This window comes from Gopherus evgoodei, chromosome 7, assembly GCF_007399415.2.
Source record: "Gopherus evgoodei ecotype Sinaloan lineage chromosome 7, rGopEvg1_v1.p, whole genome shotgun sequence".
NCBI lineage: Eukaryota > Metazoa > Chordata > Testudines > Testudinidae > Gopherus > Gopherus evgoodei.
This window is the reverse complement of record NC_044328.1, coordinates 34,534,878-34,555,990: the sequence shown is the minus strand read 5'-3', so window position 1 is coordinate 34,555,990 and position 21,113 is coordinate 34,534,878. Positions and strand designations below refer to the sequence as shown.

Below are 21,113 nucleotides of genomic sequence, written 5' to 3'. Positions count from 1 at the left end.
ATTATCATGTAAAGCAACCATAAACACATGAAAAGACCTAGGTTTACAATTTATGATTAAAACTCTACTATCTACACAATATACATAGACTTAAAATGTAAAAACTTAAATATCTTAGAAACAGTAGCCAATCAGTAGTTTTAAGTGTCATATTTGAATTCAGCACATCAAAATTCATAATAAATATCACATTTTATCTCTGAAGCAGAGGACTTCTCAAAAATTGTAGACCAGTGTAATCATTCAGTTTAATATAGCTGCTCCACCTAGTGGCTACAGTGCTGTTCTCTCCAGCAAACAAGGAGCCAAACACCCAGTCTTCTGTTTCAACTTTGTTTCGGAAAAGGATTCTACGGCCACAAGATATTTATATACCGAGCTACAATGTAGCTAAGAGCCAGGTTATCCCCTCCTGGGGAGACATCCATGGAGGGGGCTTGAGAGGTTCAGAAACTCTGAGATTCACCTTTGAAATGTGCCTCTACAGTTGAGGCACTGGGGGTTCAGCATCGCGACCCCAGGGATCGACCAGGGAATGCATCCCCAGGTAGGGGCAGGAAGCAGCATTAACGTAGGTGCTGTCCCCTACCCATAGAAAGCTGCCCCTGGGCTCCGCACGCTGGTGCCTGCGGCGGATGCTGTCTCCACTTGAGACATTTTGCCGCACGTTCTCCCTGGTGCTCTCTCACACGGGCTCTGCTCTCCTGGCCGGGGCCATGCCGGGCGGCTGATAGCCGCTGGCCCGGGCTGGCTGCCCCCAGGGTGGTAAGCGCTGTGCACATGAGATGCGCGCCGAGCAGGGTTCGCAGTCAGTGCGGCGCTCTGGGGAGCGGACCCGGCGTTTGCACTGTGGGGAACCTGCCACTGCTCTGGGTGCAGCCGGGAGAGTCCGGGGGCCGCCGCGAGCACCGCGCGCGGGGCTTTGCACTCAGTGTCGGTGTCACTCGCCATGCGCTGCTGGCTGGCTGGGCGGGGAAGGGGGAGCGGATGCACCGCCACAGCAGCACAACGGCGCAGGAGGCTTGCAGGGTGCCGCCACCAAACTACAACTCCCAGCATGCCTTGGGCGGAGCCGGGCCTGAGGCGCAAGCGCAGTGCTGCAGCTCCTAGGCGGCTGGTGCCACGTGGTTTCAGCATGGCGGCTGTGTTTGCGGATCTGAATGTCCCGGGCGCGCCGGAGAGGAAGTCGCTGCAGAGTTTGTTGGAGGCCGCTGCGCACCGTGAGTAGTGGCCGCCCCACCTCGCCTGGAGCGCTGGGCGGGGTCCGCGCAGCTCTCCCAGCCTGTCAGGCCCTGAGCGGTGCGGGGCTCGGGATGGGTAGCGCTGAGCTCACGGGAGCGGTTGTGACAACCGCTGCAAGAGCCGGACTGCTGGGCACCCTCCGGCGGCAGCGTGCGTGCGAGGGATGCCGCCTTTCCTAGGCACGGAGCTGTTGGTCCCGCCCTGCGGGGTGGAGCCGGGGTGCGGAGAGTGCTGTTGTTCCGCCTTCTCCCCCTTGTTGGTAGTAAGCCGTGGCCTTTGTGCTGGTATCATCAGTCTCATTGGGCGCAGTGACTGTCTCGGGAAGTGGGTGCGGATCGACCTGCCAAGTCAACCTGGTTCCCAAGGCCTGGGACGCTCGTTTGAAACTGTGCCATCCACCTGTGCTCTCTGCACTGCAGGGACCTGCTCTAGACTCACAGAACATGGTTTTCCAGTCTCCCTTTCGATTAGATCCCCAGACTGAAACTGAATGTGATTTTTTTTGGGGGGGGGGGTTAAATTTCCTAATTTGAAAGCCACCTTCATGTTACAGTTTTTGTGTCTGTTTTTGTTTGTCCTACCACCGTTGGTAATGCTGTGTTTAGCAAACAAACTCTGCATCGTGGGGCATTCTTAACAAAATAAGTTTTACTGCCCAGTTTTAAGTTCTTCTGTTTGCATCATATCATGCAATACATTTTTTACTCTCCTGTGTATTGAGGCTGGAAAGATAACATGACTAACTATTATGATAGGTCCAATGAATAAGCCAGTGTATGTGTTCCCTTTCTATCGTGGCAGATGTGCACTACTGCTAGTAAAACTTCACTGTAATACTATCCACTGTGGGAGTCGGGACTTTTTGCTATGTAGCTTTCCCAGCTCAGACTGGACCCCCAATGATGAGGAGGGTCTCACTGGGTTTCAGAATGTTTACACTGCTATTTTTTAGCCTTGCAGCTGGAGCCTGAGTCAGTTGACCTGGGCTCTGATTGTATGTCTGTACCACACACAAATATGTGGCTGTCCTGTGCCAATTGACTCAGACTCAGGAGCTCTTTAATTGTGGTGTTGTAGACATTCAGGCTTAGGTTGGATCCTAGGACCCTGTGAGGTGGAAGGGTCCCAGGGCTCAGGAAGCCCGAGCCCAATGTCTACACTGCAATTAAACAGCCCCTTAGTCTAGCCCCATGAGTCCAAGGTCATGTCTACACTAGCACTTATATCAGCAAAACTTTTGTCGCCTAGGGGTGTGAAAAAAACGCCTACCTGAGTGACATAAGTTTTACCAGCATAAGCTCTCATGTCCACAGCGCTATGTAGGTGGGAGACGCCCTGCAGCTGACACAGGCCTTGGCTACACTTGCAGCAGTAGAGCACTTTGGGTTAAACCAGCCTTCGGAGAGCACACTAGGGAAAGCACGGCAATCTGTCCACACTGACAGCTACAAGTGCACTGGTGTGGCCACATTTGCAGCATTTGCAGTGGCATTGGGAGCGGCGGATTATGGGCAGCTATCCCAGCATTCAAGTGGCTGCAACGTGCTTTTCAAATGAGGGTTGTTTGTATGTAGGGGACGAGAGAGAGTGGGTTTTTGGGCTGCTGAGAGTGTATCAGCACGTTGTCTTGTAAGTTCAGATCCCCCTAGGCCTCCTGCCTCTCACTCACTCAGGCCATGGCTACAGTTGCAGATGTAGAGCACTTTGGGTTAAACCTGCCTTCAGAGAGCACACCAGGGAAAGCGCTCCAGTCTGTCCACACTGATCCCCACATTCATGGCACTTGAAGTGGCATTTGGAGCAGTGCATTATGGGCACCTATCCCAGAGAGCACCTCTTCTCATTCTGGCACTGTGGCTTGTGGGAAGGGGGCGTGGGGTGCAGGGCGTTCTGGATCCTGTCCCAACACCCCGTGATGCATTGCTTCGCATCCCAGTAATCCCTGTGTTTCTGTCCACATTTGGCGCTATCTTTCAACAGTTTCTGTGCAGAGCATGCTTTGTCTTCCCTTTTGGTCTGCGTGAGTGGAGCCCGAACTGCTGCGGAACATGCTGACGAGTCTCGCCAGCACGTCTCGTTTGACAGTCGAGTTACTGCTTAAAATCCAAAGTGACAGTGAGGAGTCCGACAATGATATCGAGTCGCATAACGCATATGACACAAAATTGCTTGTCTCATTCATGGACATGCTCTCCACTGTGGAACGCTGCTTTTGGGCTCAGGAAACAAGCACTGAGTGGTGGGATCACATCGTCCTGCAAGTCTGGGGTGACGATCAGTGGCTGCAGAACTTTGGATGAGAAAAGCCACTTTCATGGAACCCTGTGCTGAGCTCACCCCCACCCTGCGGCGCCAGGACACAAGATTGAGAGCTGCCCTTCCAGTGGAGAAGCAGGTGGCTATTGCAGTCTGGAAGCTGGCAACTCCAGACAGCTACCGATCGGTCGCTAACCAGTTTGGAGTGGGAAAGTCGACAGCTGGAATTGTGTTGATGCAAGTTTGCAGGGCCATTAATGGCATCCTGCTTAGAAGAACCGTGACTCCGGGTAACATGCATGACATTGTGGCTGGCTTTGAACAAGTAGGTTTCCCTAACTGCAGAGGGGCAATAGATGGGACGCATATTCCTATTCTGACACCAGCCCACTTAGCCTTCGAGTACATTAACCAAAAGGGGTATTTCTCTGTGGTTCTCCAGGCGCTTGTGGATCACCATGATCATTTCATTGACATTAATGCAGGCTGGCCTGGAAGGGTGCATGATGCACGCATCTTTTGGAACACTGGCCTGTTCAAGAAGCTGCAAGCCGGGACTTTTTTCCCAGACCAGAGGATCACTGTAGGGGAAGTTGAAATGTCCATTGTGAGTCTTGGAGACTCCGCTTACTCTTTAATGCCATGGCTCATGAAACCCTACACAGGGAGCCTGGACAGCAGCCAGGAATGGTTCAACTACAGGCTGAGCCATTGCCAAATGACTGTGGAGTGTGCTTTTGGTCATTTGAAGGGCCACTGATGCTCTCTTTATGGGAAGCAGGACTTTGCCGAAGACAGCATCCCTGCGGTTATATCTGTACCTGTACCCTCCATAATATTTGTGAAGGAAAAGGTGAAAGCTTCACTCAGGCATGGGCCTCGGAGGTTCAACACCTGTAGGCTGAATTTGCACAGCCAGAGAGCAGGGCTATTAGAGGGGCCCAGCGTGGGGCTGCAAGGATTAGGGGTGCCTTGAGGGAGCAATTTGAGGCTGAAAGCCACCAGTAATGTCTGGTGCTCTGCATGGGAGTTAAGTGCAGTGGCTGTGTTTGGTACACTGACTTGCAGGGCTTGTTGCTTTCCTGGGCTAAGGTAGATTTTGCTTTATGCACTAATTAAGTATGTAGTCAAAGTAAAAAAAACTCCATTTATTGAAAAGAAAATTCATTTATTGAAAAAAACCGAAGTAACACAGAAATACCAAAAGGGCAACCGGGTGGGGTGGGGACCGGTTCACTCATAAGCTTGAGTACGTCCTGATTTCATACTCTCGAATCCCGTCTGGAGTGCTGTGCAATGAGTGTTGCACTTCAGGGTGGCTATATAAGGCATGTTGAGGGGGGTTGAGTGCAGTAGATATGGGTCATAGTTTTCCTGGGTGGGTGGTGAAGTTATGGGTGTAGGAGGCAGCTGGGGGTGGTAAGAACACGGATGTTGGGGAAAGTGGGTTGGAAGTGACTGGAGGCACAAAGGGAAGTGTTTTGGGACAAGGGCTGTGGGCGGGGGGAGGTGGGCGGTGAGCGTGGTAGTGTTCCCCCTGCATAGTGATGAACACCTGGATAGAGTCTGCTTGGCGCTCCTTTATGCTAATCAGCCGTTACGTGCTTTGCCGCTGGTGGATCCTTCTTTCGCTCTCCCTCCATTTCTGTGCCTTTCGATTCTCGTTTACAGACTGCTGCATGACTTCATGCAGCATGTATTCTTTGCTTTTACGCGGCCTCTTCCAGAGTCTTCTCAGTCTGTCGGCCGGTGATAAGAATGACGGCTGAGATCTCAAGGTTGCACCTAGACATTCAAAATGCAACACTTAACGGAGGCAGCATTGTACACACTAGATGGAGCAATGATTCCGCCACGCTTGAGGACAATCACAAAAACCATACTTTGCCTGTCTCAAAGCGAGCACACATAACCCACGGGAGCCCCAGAATTGGTGAGTAAGCACAGGGTCCATGGGGACTGTTTGTTTCACGGCTGTACTATCCTCTGGGTTTCTGTGCCTTGGGGAGAGCCAACAGCTGCAGGGGGCACCTGCACTGAACACTGTCCCAACATTCTCCACAGGAGTTTGTCCTGGAAGATATCTTACTGCTGAGGGTGACCAGGGAAGCAAGGGAGGGTCTTCTCCTACAATGCAGCTTCTGTCCTGGGCCATTCGCAGCTTGCCTGTGTGCAGCAATGGTCTCCTCTCCTCACCTAAAGAGCCCGTACCTAAAAACTTCCTTCCCGAAAAGAAAGCTGCTTATCAGGAACCTCCTCTGTTGTTTGTCCTTCCCCAAACACCGGACACCATGACTGGCTGCCTTCTCCTGGCTCAAGAAGAGCTCCTGGCTGCATGCATTTAGGGATTCTGGGGTGTCTCCCCCCACCTCAGCATCATCACCCGCACTTTCCTTCTCCTCCTCCTCCTCCCCCCCCGCTGTGCTGGACTCAGAAGTGTCCATGGTGGTCATTGCAGTGGAGGTGGGATCACCCCCAAGTATTGCGTCCAGCCCTTTTGTAGAATTTGCAGGTCATGGGGGCAGCACTAGAGCAGCCATTTGCCTCGCAGGCTTTGCAGTAGGCATTCCACAGTTCTGTCACTTTAACCCGACACTGCACTGCGTCCCAGTCATGGCCCCTTTCCATCATGTCCCTTGATATCTGCCCGAAGGTATCGTAATTCCTATGGCTGGAGCACAGCTGGGACCGGACAGCTTCCTCCCCTTAAACACTGATGAGGTCCAGCACCTCACCACTGCTCCATACTGGGGATTGCCTGGCACGTGGAGGCATGGCCACCTGCAAAGATGCGCTGAGAGCACTCCATGCCTGGCTGAGCAGACAGGAAAGGGATTTTCAGAATTCCCAGAGATTTTAAAGGGCAGGTCTGTTGCTTAGTCACCTGACGACAGGGCAGCAGATTTCAAAATTGATGACCAGAGTGGCTAGAACAGGCATTGTGGGACACTTCCGGAGGCCAGTCAGAGCATATTAGATGTCCACACTGGCGCCGCAGCACTCCAGTGAGAGCGCAACAAGCATTATTCCTCTCAGGGTGGTGGGGTACCAGGAGCGCTCCAGCCGTGGAGTTAGAGCGCTCTACGCGCCTTGCCAGTGTGAACAGGGAGTGAGGTAGAGCGCTCTTGGCGGCTTTATTGCGCTATAACGTGCAAGTGTAGCCAAGGCCATAGTAAACGTTTGCTTTGCCCTGTTCCAGATAAGCAGCAGCTGTCTGAAACGGAGCTCTGAAAAGACACTTCCACATTCCTCAGCCAATTTCAGAAGAGAAGAGAGGCCACTGGTTTAAGGAGATTATGGGGCGTTTCCAGGGGTCAGTCAGAGCGCAGTAACTTAACTCCCTGTTTACACTGACGCTGAAGTGTCTCACCCAAAACACAACAGCTGTGTTTCTCACCCAAAACACCTCTCGGGGAGGTGGAGTACCAGAAGCGCTCCAGCCAGGGAGTCAGAGCGCTCTACGTGCCTTGCCAGTGTGGACGGGGAGTAAGGTAGAGTGCTCTGGGAGGCTTTATTGCAGTATAAAGTGCCAGTGTACCCAAACCCTGTAGGTACCACCACTCATTGACCTCGTTTTATGATGTAGACAGGAGAGCTCTCTGCTGTCAGCATAACGCGCCTACATGAGCAATCTTACAGCGGCATAGCCATGTAAGTGTAGACATGGCCCAAGTCAGCTGGCACAGGTGAGCTGTAGGTGTCTAATTGTAGTGTAGACATACCTTGAGACTCTGCAGCGGAGTGTTTTTGTGGTTTTTTTTTGTTTTGTGTTTTCCTTCAGGTCCTATGAGCACTTGTGCATGTACTCTAACGTTAAGGAGCAAGTAGTCCCATTGACTTTATGAGATTACTTGTGTTTTTACAATTCAGTATTTGCATAATTGTTTGTAGGACTGGGACCATAATTCTTCATTTATTTAAAGGAGAAAAAAATTAATGTTAAGGCATCATGTCTCCTACTGATTTTCTGTTTTCAGAAATCTCAAATTATTACACAGAGAAACCTTTCAGATTTGTAAATGATGTGTGGAGTTTAATTGCTAATCTTAAATCTTTCTATTCTGATTAATTTCTATTAAATAGTAAATTAGACCAAAAAAATCTTACCATATGTTTACTTTTTCTAGTGGGATATTCAACTGTTGCTATTAACCATGTCATTGATTTCAAAGAAAAGAAACAGGTAGGGCTCTGCTTTAATATTTATTCTTCTTTTCTTCATTTGTACTTAGTAATAAGTTCATAACTTTGCATACATCTAGATGAGTGATCTAAGAAGAAAGCAAGTTAGGGAATTACAGGATCCTTCAGTACATGACTAAACTACCATTTTGTAACCCCATCTATTGAGAAGCTGTACAGTTTGGGCCTACATTTTTTATCCCCCATGTTTAATACGTTGTAATTGTGATGGTTTTGTTTTTGTTTTTTTGTTTTTTTGTTTCAGGAGATTGTCAAACCAATATCTCCTTCAGAACTGTTTCCATCTTTGCCTATTGTACAGGTATGTTAGAGTTTAAATTCCACCTGCACATGATGGTTAAGGATATGATTTAATCACAGAGGTCAGTCACAGATTCTGTGACTTTGCTGGAGCTCTATGACTTTGGCTTCAGGCAGTCAGGGCTATGCTCACTCCTCCTATCCCCCTGCAGCTTCGGCCGGGGCTAGGGCTGTGCGCGTCCCTGTTCCCCCCCTTCCTCCTGCACCTTTGGGCCAGGACTGTGCCACCTCCATGGCTTCGGCTGGGGCCGGCTCTGCTGCTGTGTGCGCCCGCCCTGCAGCTTTGGCATTTTCTGGAGCCGAAACTGTGCCCCTCCAGTGTTGCTGGGGCTGTCAGTCCCTCCCTCGCCATGAGGATCCAGGTGTCATTCCTTCCTCAGCCTTCCCCCTCTTCCCGCCCCCCTCCCCGTTATTTTTAGTAAAAGTCATGGACAGGTCATGGCTCCCATGAATTTTTGTTTATTGCCCATGACCTGCCCGTGACTTCTACTAAAAATAACTTGACAAAATCTTAACTAGGGCTGTCGATTAATCGCATTTAACTCAAAAAAATTAATCTCGATTGAATCACACAGTTAAACTATAAAATACCAAATGAAATTTATTAAATATTTTTGGATGTTTTTCTACATTTTCAAATATATTGATTTAAATTACAGCACAGAATACAAAGTGTACAGTGCTTAGTTTATATTATTTTTATTACAAATTTTTGCACTGTAAAAATGATAAAAGAAATAGTATTTTTCAGTTCACCTCATACAAGTACAGTAGTGCAATCTCTTTATCATGAAAGTGCAACTTACAAATGTAGGGGTTTTTGTTACATAACTGCACTCAAAAAAAATATAAATTTTAGAGTCTACAAGTCCACTCAGTCCTACTTCACATTCAGCCAATCACTAAGAGAAACAAGTTTGTTTACATTTACGGGAGATAATGGTGCCCACTTCTTAATTACAGTGTCACCTGAAAGTGAGAACAGGCATTTGTATGGCACTGTTGTCGCTAGTATGGCAAGATATTTACGTACCAGATGCGCTAAAGAGTCATACGCCTCTTCATGCTTCGGACGTCATTCCAGAGGACATGCTTCCATGCTGATGACGCTCATTAAAAAAATGTGTTAATTAAATTTGTGACTGAGCTCCTTGAGGGAGAATTGTATGTCCCCTGCTCGGTTTTACCCACATTTTGCCATATATTTCATGTCATAGCAGGCTCGGATGATGATCCACCACATGTTGTTCATTTTAAGAATACTTTCACTGCAAATTTGACAAATGCAAAGAAGGTACCAACGTGAGATTTCTAAATATAGCTACAGCACTCGACCCAAGATTTAAGAATCTGAAATGCCTTCCAAAATCTGAGAGGGATGACATGTGGAGCATACTTTCAGAAGTCTTAAAAGAGCAACACTTTGATGTGGAAACTACAGAACCTAAACCACCAAAAAAGACAATCAATTTTCTGCTGGTGGCATCTGACTCAGATAATGGAAAATTTAATATGCATCAGTCCACACTGCTTTGGATCATTATTGAGCAGAACCCGTCATCAGCATGGATGCCTGTCTTCTGGAATGGCGGTTGAGGCATCAAGGAACATACGAATTTTTAGCGCATCTGGCACGCAAATATATTGCCACGCAAGCTATAACAGTGCCATGCAAATGCCTGTTCTCACTTTCAGGTGACATTGTAAACAAGAAGTAGGCAGCATTATCTCCTGCAAACTGTTAAAATTATATATAAAAATGGACTTCAATTTTAAAACTGCATTTGTAGTGCCTTTATTGTTTGATTAGAGAACAGTAGCAGTAATGCAATTAAATGTGTTGATACTCTTCTGTGTTGATTTGTTTGTTTGTTTAAAGCAAAAACAGATGTCAAAGAAATACAAGAAAAGCCACTATTTCTGAAGAGCAGAAATGTACCAAAAAAGTACAGAAGCAAAGCATTAAAATTAGGCAAAAATATGAAGAGTATATTTAGAAGTAATCAGAAAATTGGTATAGTCAAAAATATAAACAGAGCATCACTCTCTCTATATAGTAATAGGCATGAACATCTATTAGCTAGGTTTTTGCTTTGTACTTTCTTCAACATTCTCTTTGATGGTTTATTTTGCTTACAGGGAAAATCCAAACCAATTAAAATTGTAACCAGACTAACACTTGTAGTTTCGGATCCTTCTCACTGCAATGTATTGGTAAGTGCTTTAAAATGTATTTATTTTGTAAGTTGTATTTTCTCTTCGTGGTAAAATGTTATTTTTGAAATTTTATGGATTTCACAAAAAATGCTGCACTAATTTGCTGATTTATAATGTCTCCTTACGATCGCATCACTCTCTGAAGATGTCACTTTATAAAACTGGGATGTGCTCTGCACTGGTGGTTTACTAATGGTGTAACATGCTGCCATGAGAAATCGGTGTTCTGTTCCCATGCCTGAAGGCTTAGGTAAAGTGCTGCTACCAACCCTTGTGATAAGGTGGGGGAAGAAGTTTTAAAACATGAAATCATCACCCCATCTCTAGAACTTGAGTTCAGATTTTAAAGTATGACAATAGAGCCGATACTGAATTCGTTTGTTTAATTTTTTTAAACTTGAACTCCAGGATAACTATCCCTCTCTCCTCCTCCCCCCCGAGGCTCCAGGGAGTTTTGCTGAGTGTTCTAATAACTTGGGTGAGGGGATGACTTAGAAAACATAAGTGATAAAGTAGGACGTGTGTGGCTTACAAGGCAAACAGTCACTAGTGCTTTACTTATTGTGCAGAATGAGCACGAAAATAATGACCGTGGTGAAACACTGTCAGCAGATAGGGCTGCTAATAGAGCCTTAATAGGAGTGGTTTGGTTTTACAACTCACAATTGGAGAAGCGTGTCTTCTATTAGTAGTTGTTTTGGCAATTTTCATGATACATACCTTTAGCATCTTGCATAAATTAGTGTGATTTTTTTTTTCCTTTTTTGTCAGAGATCAACATCTACAAATATACGGTTGTATGACATCATAGCAGTGTTTCCAGAGACAGAGAAACTGTTCCATGTAAGTATTGAATATTCATATATATATATCCTCTCTTGACGCATCTGAGAATCCATTTGTGATCGTAACTGCCAAAGCTGGAATAATGTTTAGTACTTTGGTTGTATTAGATAAGTGTTCTGCTTGGATTTCATCTCGAACTTAGTAGCATGCAAGGCAGAAAAAGCACAAGTGGCAGTGAGAGAAAAGCATAAGTAGCAAGTAACCGTCTGCTTTTGCTAGTCTGGCTGACAGTGAACAAACTGATCTTTAACGTGGGAGATGATGAACTAGCAGCTAGCATACCAAATCGCTTGATGGGAATGCCAGTATTTACTTTCAAAGGAAGTCTACCAATTTGGAGTGGAGTCTATTTAAAAAAATGGCTGAAAACTATTTTCTGTTACTACAGCTGCCACTGTATGCTCCTGCCTCCCCAGCCTATTTTTGTAGTTTAGTCATCAAACTTCCCTACTTTTTAAATTAAAAAAAAAATTGTTTATCCCTGCCTTGTGAAAGACCCATATGTACAGGAGACTGACAGAGGTAGAATTTGACTATACAAAGTAAACACACTGAAAGATTTTTTTTTCTAGTATCTTTCAGCCATAGTAATCTTAAATCTTTCTTATAACAACTGTAGTTTAAGAAGGCTCCCATTTGACTGATTTTTCTTTTAAATTAATGTTCCTCTTTTTGAATAGTTTTCTAAGGTGCCTTGGAATGTCTTCCTCTTTCTGTTTTTAGGTTTTGAAAGATACAGATGACCTCGAAAAAATCTGCAAGAAGGGAGATATAGGTTAGGAAAAACTTCCTAACTTTAAGGGTAGTTAAACACTAGAACCAATTACCTAAGGAGGTTGTGGAATCTCCATCCATCGTTGGAGGTTAAGAACAGGTTAGGCAAACACCTGTGAGGGCTGGTCCAGATCAGTGGTTTTCAGAGTTTTTAGGCTGCGTACTCCTGTCCAAATAATGTAGTCTATCACGTACTCCCATCTGAGATGGTCAGAAATGACGTGTGCGGGGGTTCTGCCTTCCGTTTAGCAACAGCTTCTAGAGGTTTTCAAACTGTGCGCCCCCCTGGGGGTTCAAAGGAATGCTCGGGATGGGGATGGGAGTGGCGGTTCTCAAAGTTTTTGAGCTGTAAGGTCCTCTCACCCCCTTGAGTTACAGTTTTTGGTTGCAGCCTCCCACCCCTCTCTCCCCCAACCAGACAGACTAGGTGGCCCAGCGAGGTGAGGTAGAGCTCCCTCCCCAAGCCCTGCCCCTGTGAACATTCCTCCCTGTCCCTCCAGGCAGGGGTGAGCAAACTTTTTGGCCCGAAGGCCACATCGGGGAATAGAAATTGTATGGCGGACCGTGAATGCTCACGAAATTGGAGTTGGGGTGCGGGAGGAGGTGAGGGCTCGGGGGTGGGGCAGAGGATGAGGAGTTTGGGATGTAGGAGGGTGATCTGGGATGGGACTGAGGGAGTCAGTGGGCAGGAGGGAGATCAGGGATGGGACAGAGGTGCAGCCCCCAACCCAGCGTCACGGCTGGAGCACCGAAGCGGGGCCAAGCCACGTAGTGCAACCCCCAACCCAGAGCCCTGGCTAGAGCGCCAGAGCAGGACAAGCCCCACACCTCGCTCCTCAGTGGGGTCTCGGGCCAGCTTAAAACGACTAGCAGGCTGTAGTTTGCCCACTCTTGTTCTAGGGGGGCATGCCCCACAGTTTGAAAACTTCTGATTCTGTGTCACACAGCAGAAAGGAAATTTGCACCAGTGTGGCTTCAGTTTTAATTGAATGGAGATTAAACATTGATTAGATTGCCAAGTCTTACTAAATAAAGTGCGTTGTCCACTGTTAAAGGATTTTTCTTGCCTACTCCCCATGAGTGCTCATGTGCCCCTAGGGGTATGTGTACCCCAATTTGAAAACCACTGGTCTAGATAATCCTTAGTCCAGCATCAGTGCAAGGGATTGGACTAGATCACCTATCGAGGTCCCTTCCAGTCCTATGATTCTGTTTATTTTATCCTAAGGTGGCTCAAGATCTTTCCAGGAGGCACTGGTATCAATGTAAAACAACTGGAACTGGAATGTTCAGTCTACACAAGAAATTAGAGCAATACGTTATTCTTTAGAGCCTGAATGTCCTGTTGACTTTTAAATAAGTTAATAGGTAGGTCATATTTCACCTGATCTTCCTTTGACACATCTCCTTCAGATGTCAACATTTAAATCTTATTGGCTTCATCAGTAAAATATCACTTTGCCAAAGTGTAAGCCCTTTTGTCTTTGAGAATTTCAAGGGATAACTCATTTATTTTACTGCCAACACCAATGTGTCCACTAGATGAGGCTGTTGTCTCCATTGAGGGTGCATAATCTGAGCTGTAGTGGTAGGACTCCATGTATTTTTTTTCTTTTAAAGTTGAGCAACCAGACTCTGTGGTGACTTGCCTGGTTGATCCAAAGACTGAGCAGTTACTGAGTAGAGTGGATCTCAGCAAATGTTCTGACTTTCTTGACAATTTAGGAATTCTCCCTTTAGACATGCTTCTTTCTTCTATTTAGTTTGGCTTTTCCTTTTTTGTTCCTTGTGACAGCTCCTAATCACTGGGAGTCCAGCTGGTATTCTTGAATTTGAACAGTTCCACCTCTAATTGTGGCAAATTCATGACATGGAATAGATGTTTTCCTAACCCACTCAGGTGCAGAGAAAGTCTGGTTCTCTGTCATCCCACAACACATAATCTGCTGGAACTTCTGTTTTGTATTTTTGGGTATGTCTATACTGCAATAAAACACACGTGGCTAGCCCGTGTCAGCTGACTTGGGCTGCAGAATTATAAAACTGCAGTCTAGACATTTAGGGGCTGCAGTTTTATAGCCCCGTAGCCTGAGCCCTGCAATCCCGTGTCAGCTGACACAGGCCAGTCATGAGTGTTTTATTGCAATGTGGACTAATCCTTTGTTTTCATTCACTTGTTTGTGTCTTTCTGTCTCCAGTTCCTATGCCATCGCTGCTGTCCCAGGTAGGGATGATTCAAAGCCCAATGAAGACGTTGTCTGTGTCACTGTCAACATTTACACATTAAATTCACTAACCCCTTGGCTCTTTGTCAGTATCTTGATAACAGGAATGGCCAGGATGACATTTTAAATATCAAAGAAAGTTTGTAAGTAGCCAAAGAGAATCCAGAATGATGATTGGCCAATTTCCTGTAGGTGTCCCATGAGTTGCCAATCTTTCCAGTTGATAGCATTAGACTGTAGATAAGGAAGGGGATAAAAATAGGTTAAGGCTATGTCCATACTCAGACCAAGGAACCATATTAAAACTCAGTTTAAACAGCATTCCAGCTAAATGAGTGTCTGATAGTCTAGCCAGCTGGTTGGAAATCTGTTAAGCTGGAACTGCAGTTAAACTGATTTCGAACATCATTTATCAAACTTGGTTTGAAACGGAGGGTAAATGGGGCATACATTTTTGAACGCCAATATTCCTCAAACCCCTCTTCAGTATATCTAGGAATCATTTGTACATGGTGTAAAACAATTGTGCTTTGGAGACTCTTGCATTAGAGCAATGTGGTCTGTGTGACAGGGTTGTGTGTGCCCCTTCCTGCTTAGGGTGTAGGGGCACGGTATAAGTAGCCCATGTTTATGACTCTGTGGCCAAAACCAATATACTATACTATTAGCAGGGCAATAAGACTTAGTGGCAAAGTTCACAGATTTGCCCCTGTCAGCAGGGCAGTAAAGCCCAATGAATAAAGTAAATAGCTTCGCCACTGTTAGCTGGGTAGTAGGGCCTAGTGGTCACAGTCACCAGGTTCGCCCCAGTCAGCAGGGCAATAAGGCCTTGCAGCCAAAGTCAATGAATTCGCCCCCAGACAGCAGGGCAGTAATGCCTAGCAGTCAGTCTCAGTAATCTGCCCCTGTTAGCAGGGCAGTAAGGCCAAGTGGCCTCAGTCAGTCACGCACAAAAAAGGGGAGTGATGGCGGCCCGGGTAGGGGGTCTGCGCTGTACCTGGTGACTCCAGACTCTGTGAGGCCTCCCTGGGTCCCCTGGTGTCTGCCTGGATTGCAGCGTCTCCGGCTCCCACGACCTTGGGCTTTGGCTGGAGCCTACAGCCTGCGTCCTTCCTCTCCGGCGGTCTGCCTCAACTGAGCTGAGCTCCCTTTTATACTAGTGCATTTGTAGCATGCCCAGTAGAGTTGAGGCATGGCTTCCTCAACCCATAATATAGGGTTAACACTTCCCAATCCAATTTGGGTCTAGTGCGCCCCGACACAGGCTGATTAACAGAGATCCCTTCTTCAAGGGACCAGGAAGCAAAACCACAAGTGTTTAGTCATTTCCTTTATGATATATAAAGATGGCCTGCTGAAGCACTTTAGACCTTAGTGTTCCTAATCTCTCTTCCCCAGAGGCCTTGGTAAGCCCCTTGCAGGATTGGAATAGTGATGATATACAAGGCTAGTAGGTAGGGATGTGGGAAAGCTACATCCCTGCTATTGGTCTTATGAGACATTGTTAAGCACCTCCAAAAAATTTGCCAGGGTGTTCAGTGAAGAGAACGAAGGGAGGACTCTACATTGCTAATTTTAGAACAAAAAAACTAAAAGTGACTTTTGAACTGAAAACTTCATTGAGAAACAGAAAATGGGGGGGGGGGTTGAGTTCTGCTTTGCAGCACACCTGGTGATAATGTATGGGCTAGATTCTCCATTCCAACCAAGCGGTACTCAAACAGAGTAGAGAAGTGATGCTGCAGAGAACCACATGCAGTTCCCTCGTTAGGAGCTGCTGAGCTCTGTGTTGTGCCCTGGAAAACCCTGACATGCTTACTTTCCTTACAGTGGTGGGGAGAAGGGATTGGAGGGGCTCTTTGGCTGGTTCAGGTTGTGCTAGAGCTATTTCTGCCAGTGTGGAATTCCCCCCCACACACACAGGGAATTCTTCACTGACCATCTCCAGCCACTTTATAGCTTCCAGCCTTAAAATGGCCTTGATGGACCAGAAAATCTGGTCCCCTATAATCATCTTTACTGTGTATGCATATATAGCATGAACAAGACAGTGTATGCAATTAATGTCTTGTGTGAGTAACTATATAAATCACGTGGTCCCCTCGTGGGGAGTTAACTGTCTCTAGAAAGTTCATTGGCCACATTTGCTCTTTTCTTTCTCTTTTTAAAGAGAACATAAATTGTGAGGATGTGCCCTAGTAGCCTGGAGCCAAGATTTAAAAGTGATTAGTGACTTTTGAGCACCCAGTTTGAGACCCTCAGAAGGTGAGTGCTGAGCACTTTCTGAAAATCAGGCTTTTTTAATAGGTCTCATGTTGGACACCCAAAACCACAGTCACTTAGCAGTGTCTGAAATGCTGCTGTACTAGGCCAAATCCTTTTTCCTAAAAGCAAATAAGAATCATCCCTCTGGGATTTGAGAAGTAACTATGGGGAGGGAGGTTTATTTGAAAAAAGGAGGCTCTGCTGTATTAGCAATGTGTCTGGTAAGGGTGGATCGCTTTCTTTACCCCACTTTAAGGGGTGTCTTACAGCCAACTCAGAGCAAACTGGCGATGCCCACTGCTAAGCTATCTGTTTATTTTAATGGGAAAAGTGCTGTCCTAAACATGGCCAAGTGCTTTAAAAATAAATAAATCCAACATACCCACACGGCACTGTTGCAGTGTCTTTCTGATATCCCCGTGGAACAGCTCTTAGATTTAAAACATAGACTATGCTGGAAATGTCTTTAATATATCTGTGATATAGCAAATGTCTGCATGTCTAAAGCTAGCAGCCCACTTAAAGGTGCCTTATCTGTTTGTATTTTTGTGATGTAGGTCGCTTGCACAAATCTAGATGTGGATCTGATATGCGTAAATGTAACAGAAAAGCTGCCATTCTACTTCCGAAGATCCTCTGTTAACATGGTAAATTTGCAGCTAAATCATTTGCTACTATTAAACTCAGTATATAATACTAGCACAACTGAGGTTTTCCGCCGGAGTTGTTTTTTTCTTGCTCTTGTACTGCAGGGTGGTTTTTACACTTTTATCCAGTATCAAAGATTCAGCAATTCCATTGGCTGGCACTGATTTCACTGCCTTACACAGATGAGACCTCAGTATAGTCATAGTGTAGAAAACTAAGGAGTTCTACACTATGACTATACTGAGGTCTCATCTGCATAAGGAAGTGAAATCAGTGCCAGCCAATGGAATTGCTGAATCTTCGATACTGGATAAAAGAGTAAAAACAAAGCATCAACCATTTATAAACTATCTTTTATAAATAAAATCCTGCCCACACAACTTAGTCTGGATACTTAGGTCAAATTCTTTCCTTGAATATGGACCAGCATCAGCTCCTTGTCAGTAACAGTTACTCATGGGTGGGCATCCATGGGTAGATTTTAGTCCTTGTTGTTGAAAAATGTACAGCTAGAGCTGGCTGGAAACTTGACTTCCTGTTCCATAGGAATAACAACAACAAAAAATGTTCTGATATGGAATGAAAAATGAAATTTCTAAATTTCTCACAGAACAGAAATTTCAGCATCTTGTTTCAGATTTTTTTCCCCAAACAACATTTTTGTTTTGACCTCTCAAAATGTGTCTGAGGCTGTCAGAGCCCCAGCAGTTCTCCGTGTGGGGAGCTGGGCAGCACAGCGACCCTGAGGGTATGTCTACACACCAGTGTAAGCCTGGGCTCAAGCCTAACCTCCCCTTGTGTCCACACACCAAATATGTTAACCTAGGGCTCAAACCTAGCGCCCAGGACCCTGCAGGACGGGAGGGTCCAAGCCCATGTTAAGCTGGGACCTAGGATCCGAGCCCTGTTGCTTTCCTGTGTGCACACAACTCCAGTTTGACTCAGATCCCAGAAGGCGTCTGGATGTATCCCAGAGTTCCCTGGGGCAGCTTCCTTAGTCCTCTCTATGCCAACTGTCTGTGGTGCAGTCTGTTGCACTCTGTTGCGAATGGAGTACACTGGAGCACACTGCACGCCAAGCCCTAAGGATGCACTTCATCACTCTGCAGCCAGCAGCAGCCAGGCTGTTGAGAGTGGGAGTGTTTTTCCTCTGAAACCTGCATTTTATGTCAAACTTCAAAACAGGCAAAAATAAATTTAAAAAACCCCAACCAAACAAAAACACCGTTGCTGAACATCCTATTTTAAAAATTAAGAAATGCAACTTTTCTTTTGAGTAGTTTGAAAGCCCTGAACAGTGATGTCCTAATTATCCTGGGAACGGGGTATATGGGCATTTTCCCACCAATGTGACTCAGCCTAGAGGTAGAGAGCCCAATTCTCAGGTTAGACGGTAGCTCAGTATAAAGCCTTCTCAAGCTGCAGCCGTTCTCCTGAGACAGCCACCACAGGAGCTAGTTATGAAGTTTATGTACTCGTGGGTTCCTTATGGGCACCTCAGTTGCATCAATGGCACCACCCCAGTGTGGAAACAAGGTGAGCAGTAGCGTTTTTCCACAGTGCCTCATATTCCTAGGCCGTGAGTGTTGACATTGTGCGGCGGGAAGAAGCGGCGGCAGGAAGAAATGGCGCTAGGCACTCTGGGATAGGGTTACTTTGACTCAAGTCTGTGCACTGCAGTGTGGACACCAGAACCCTAGGTTCAAGCATGGGTCAGAAAATCCTTAACCTAGGGTTAAAATGCAGTATAGACACTCAAGCACAGGGTTCCCTGACGTGGGTCAGCTGACTCGAGTCCCACTAACCTAAGGCTTACATTGTTGTGTAGACATACCCTGAGAGCCCCAAATCTGGCACAGTCCATCTGGTGGGCTGCTGAGAACTGGGGCAGGCAAGCTGGCAGGAAGTCAGTCGGGTTTCTGACTGAAACCTGTTTGGCAGACAGGTTTCCCTGGTTCTGACTAGTGCTAGTGACGATGTTTGATAAATCTCATGCTTGGGTGTATGTGGAGGACAGACGCAGCAGCTAATTGGACAAATGGAATAAGAAGGTTCTCTTTCATGTACTGCAATGTCTTGTTATAAAGCTCCATAATGCTAATGTGAGATAGTGTTGTGCAGTGAGCTGACTACAGAGCCAGGAGTTTATCTGCAAAAGTGAGAAGATCTGTTTCACAGAGGGGCTGTGAGGGTGGGTTAATGCTCTTTTGTTCTGTGTTTGTACAGCACCTAGCATAATGAAGTCCTGGTCCATGGCTGGGGCTTCTAGGCACAACCACAAAAGAAATAATAACAAACTGTACTACAATGTACTTTCCTTCAAAAACTGTCAAATGGGGTGGGAAAGATTTAATTAACTTCACTCTTCTCCTGAAATAACTTCTCCACTTGTCATCTCTACTTGAGTACTGTGGTGATGGGTGCCAGGGAGAATCCTCAGCTTAGGAAAATGATACTCTTCAGGGCCAGCTGTGAAGCTGCAGAAGGAATGTTCTGTTGATTTTTACACTGCCTGTCTGTTCATGAAATGCTCCAGTGATTAACCAGCTCTTCAAAGTTTGGAGCCATGATTAGCCTTCTGAAGAGAGGAAACTTCCCACTGTTCTCTTTCTCTAATGCTTTGAGACTTCCACACTTGCAGCTGATCAGCTGTGATTGTCTCTCATTTGAAAGCCTATTTTACTGCCTGGCAAGTAGAGAGGAAGAGAGGGCTTTTTTTTTTTTTTTTTTCATAAGCCTCAGTTACCTGACAGTCTTAAGTTCAAGTGCATTTACATGGCATACAGACACAATGTCTTTATTTTCACCCTTCAGACTACAGTGTGTTTCTGTCTGACAGTTCCTGCTGCACGTTAGTTTTGTATATAAAGCGGCAGAACTAATCGAGGAAGTCATCAATAATAGACACTAGTTGTAAGATTGGTATGTGATTCTGCTTTTGCTCTTTGATTATTTTCTTTCTTTTATGTGAAGGCAATAGATCGCGGTGTTTACTTTGAACTTCTTTACACCCCTGCCATCAAAGACTCCACAATGAGAAGATACACAATTTCAAATGCTCTGAGTCTGATGCAGATCTGCAAAAGAAAGGTGAGCTTTCAAACTGAAATAAAATTAAGTCAGTTGTTCAGATTCTTCTGGAGTTGCATCGGCTGAGCAGTTTCAAGAAGGTTTGATGCTGGTATTTCTGAATACATGATTGAGCCTTTGCCTGCCAATACGTGCAAGCCATAATTCCAACTACAGATACCCTTGGCTGTGGAACATCTAATATTTCTAAGGCTGATGCTTTTAAAATGGTCGAGATTTTTTTCGGAGCAACCTGTCAGTTACTGCAGCTGTAATAGTGGGGCGATGCAGGGCATTCACAAAAAACAGTCCTGGAGACTTAAGATTTGCACAAAAATAGATGTTTGTGCACATTGTTAAAGGTATGTAGTGAATTTCTAAATGACAAAAAGCATATCTTGTAGATCTAGGCAAACTATTGTATCATACCATATCATATCTTACAAAATACTTTAAATACAGGATCTTGCCTGTATACCTCTACCCTGATACAACACTGTCCTCGGGAGCCAAAAAATCTTACCGCGTTATAGGTGAAACTGCATTATATCAAACTTGCTTTGATCCACTGGAGTGTGCAGCCCCGCCCCCCCGGAGCGCTGCTTTACCATGTTATATCCGAATTCATGTTATATCAGGTCGTGTTATATCGGGGTAGAGGTGTATTTAAAAACAGTTAAGTGGAAACATTACTAAACTCCTATTACATAAAACAAGCCCATACTGCTGGCTGCCACAGGGCAGATTTCTGGCTGAAATAGCTCTGTCCTATATTCTGCCCTGCTTCTGAAACTGAGGAATGAAGAAAGTCTTATATCTGAAGATCCTCATGGTCCTCCTATTGATATGTTGCATCTCACCAGACCTCAGTAGAGAGGAGGAGGAATCGCCGCTTTTTTCCCCTTTCTCTGTGGAGATGTGATAGGTAGCACCACTTCCTGAATCTTTCTTCTCAGCCTCCCATGCCCGCGTGCCTCAGCGCTGGGCAGGGACTCTTCTCTGGCCTCCCTCCAGCTAAGGAGAGTTATGGTGTTGCCACCTCCTGGACTCTGCTGGCTGTTCCCCTTC

General features: G+C 45.9%; 1 protein-coding gene across 4 annotated transcripts in view; it reads left to right on the top strand.

Moving 5' to 3' along the window:
- The first annotated feature begins 215 nt into the window (after positions 1 to 215).
- The window catches only part of RPP30 (ribonuclease P/MRP subunit p30), a 31,463-nt gene continuing 10,565 nt past the window's right edge, over positions 216 to 21,113 (top strand). Inside the window, exons 1-8 of one of the 4 annotated variants that reach the window (XM_030569080.1) lie at positions 216 to 1,220; positions 7,626 to 7,681; positions 7,946 to 8,002; positions 10,141 to 10,215; positions 10,990 to 11,061; positions 16,886 to 16,975; positions 19,351 to 19,421; positions 19,946 to 20,066. In XM_030569080.1, the coding sequence (XP_030424940.1) occupies positions 950 to 1,220; positions 7,626 to 7,681; positions 7,946 to 8,002; positions 10,141 to 10,215; positions 10,990 to 11,061; positions 16,886 to 16,975; positions 19,351 to 19,421; positions 19,946 to 20,066 (813 nt within the window). In that variant the 5' untranslated portion in view covers positions 216 to 949. The other 3 variants (XM_030569083.1, XM_030569081.1, XM_030569082.1) reach the window with 3 other exon arrangements.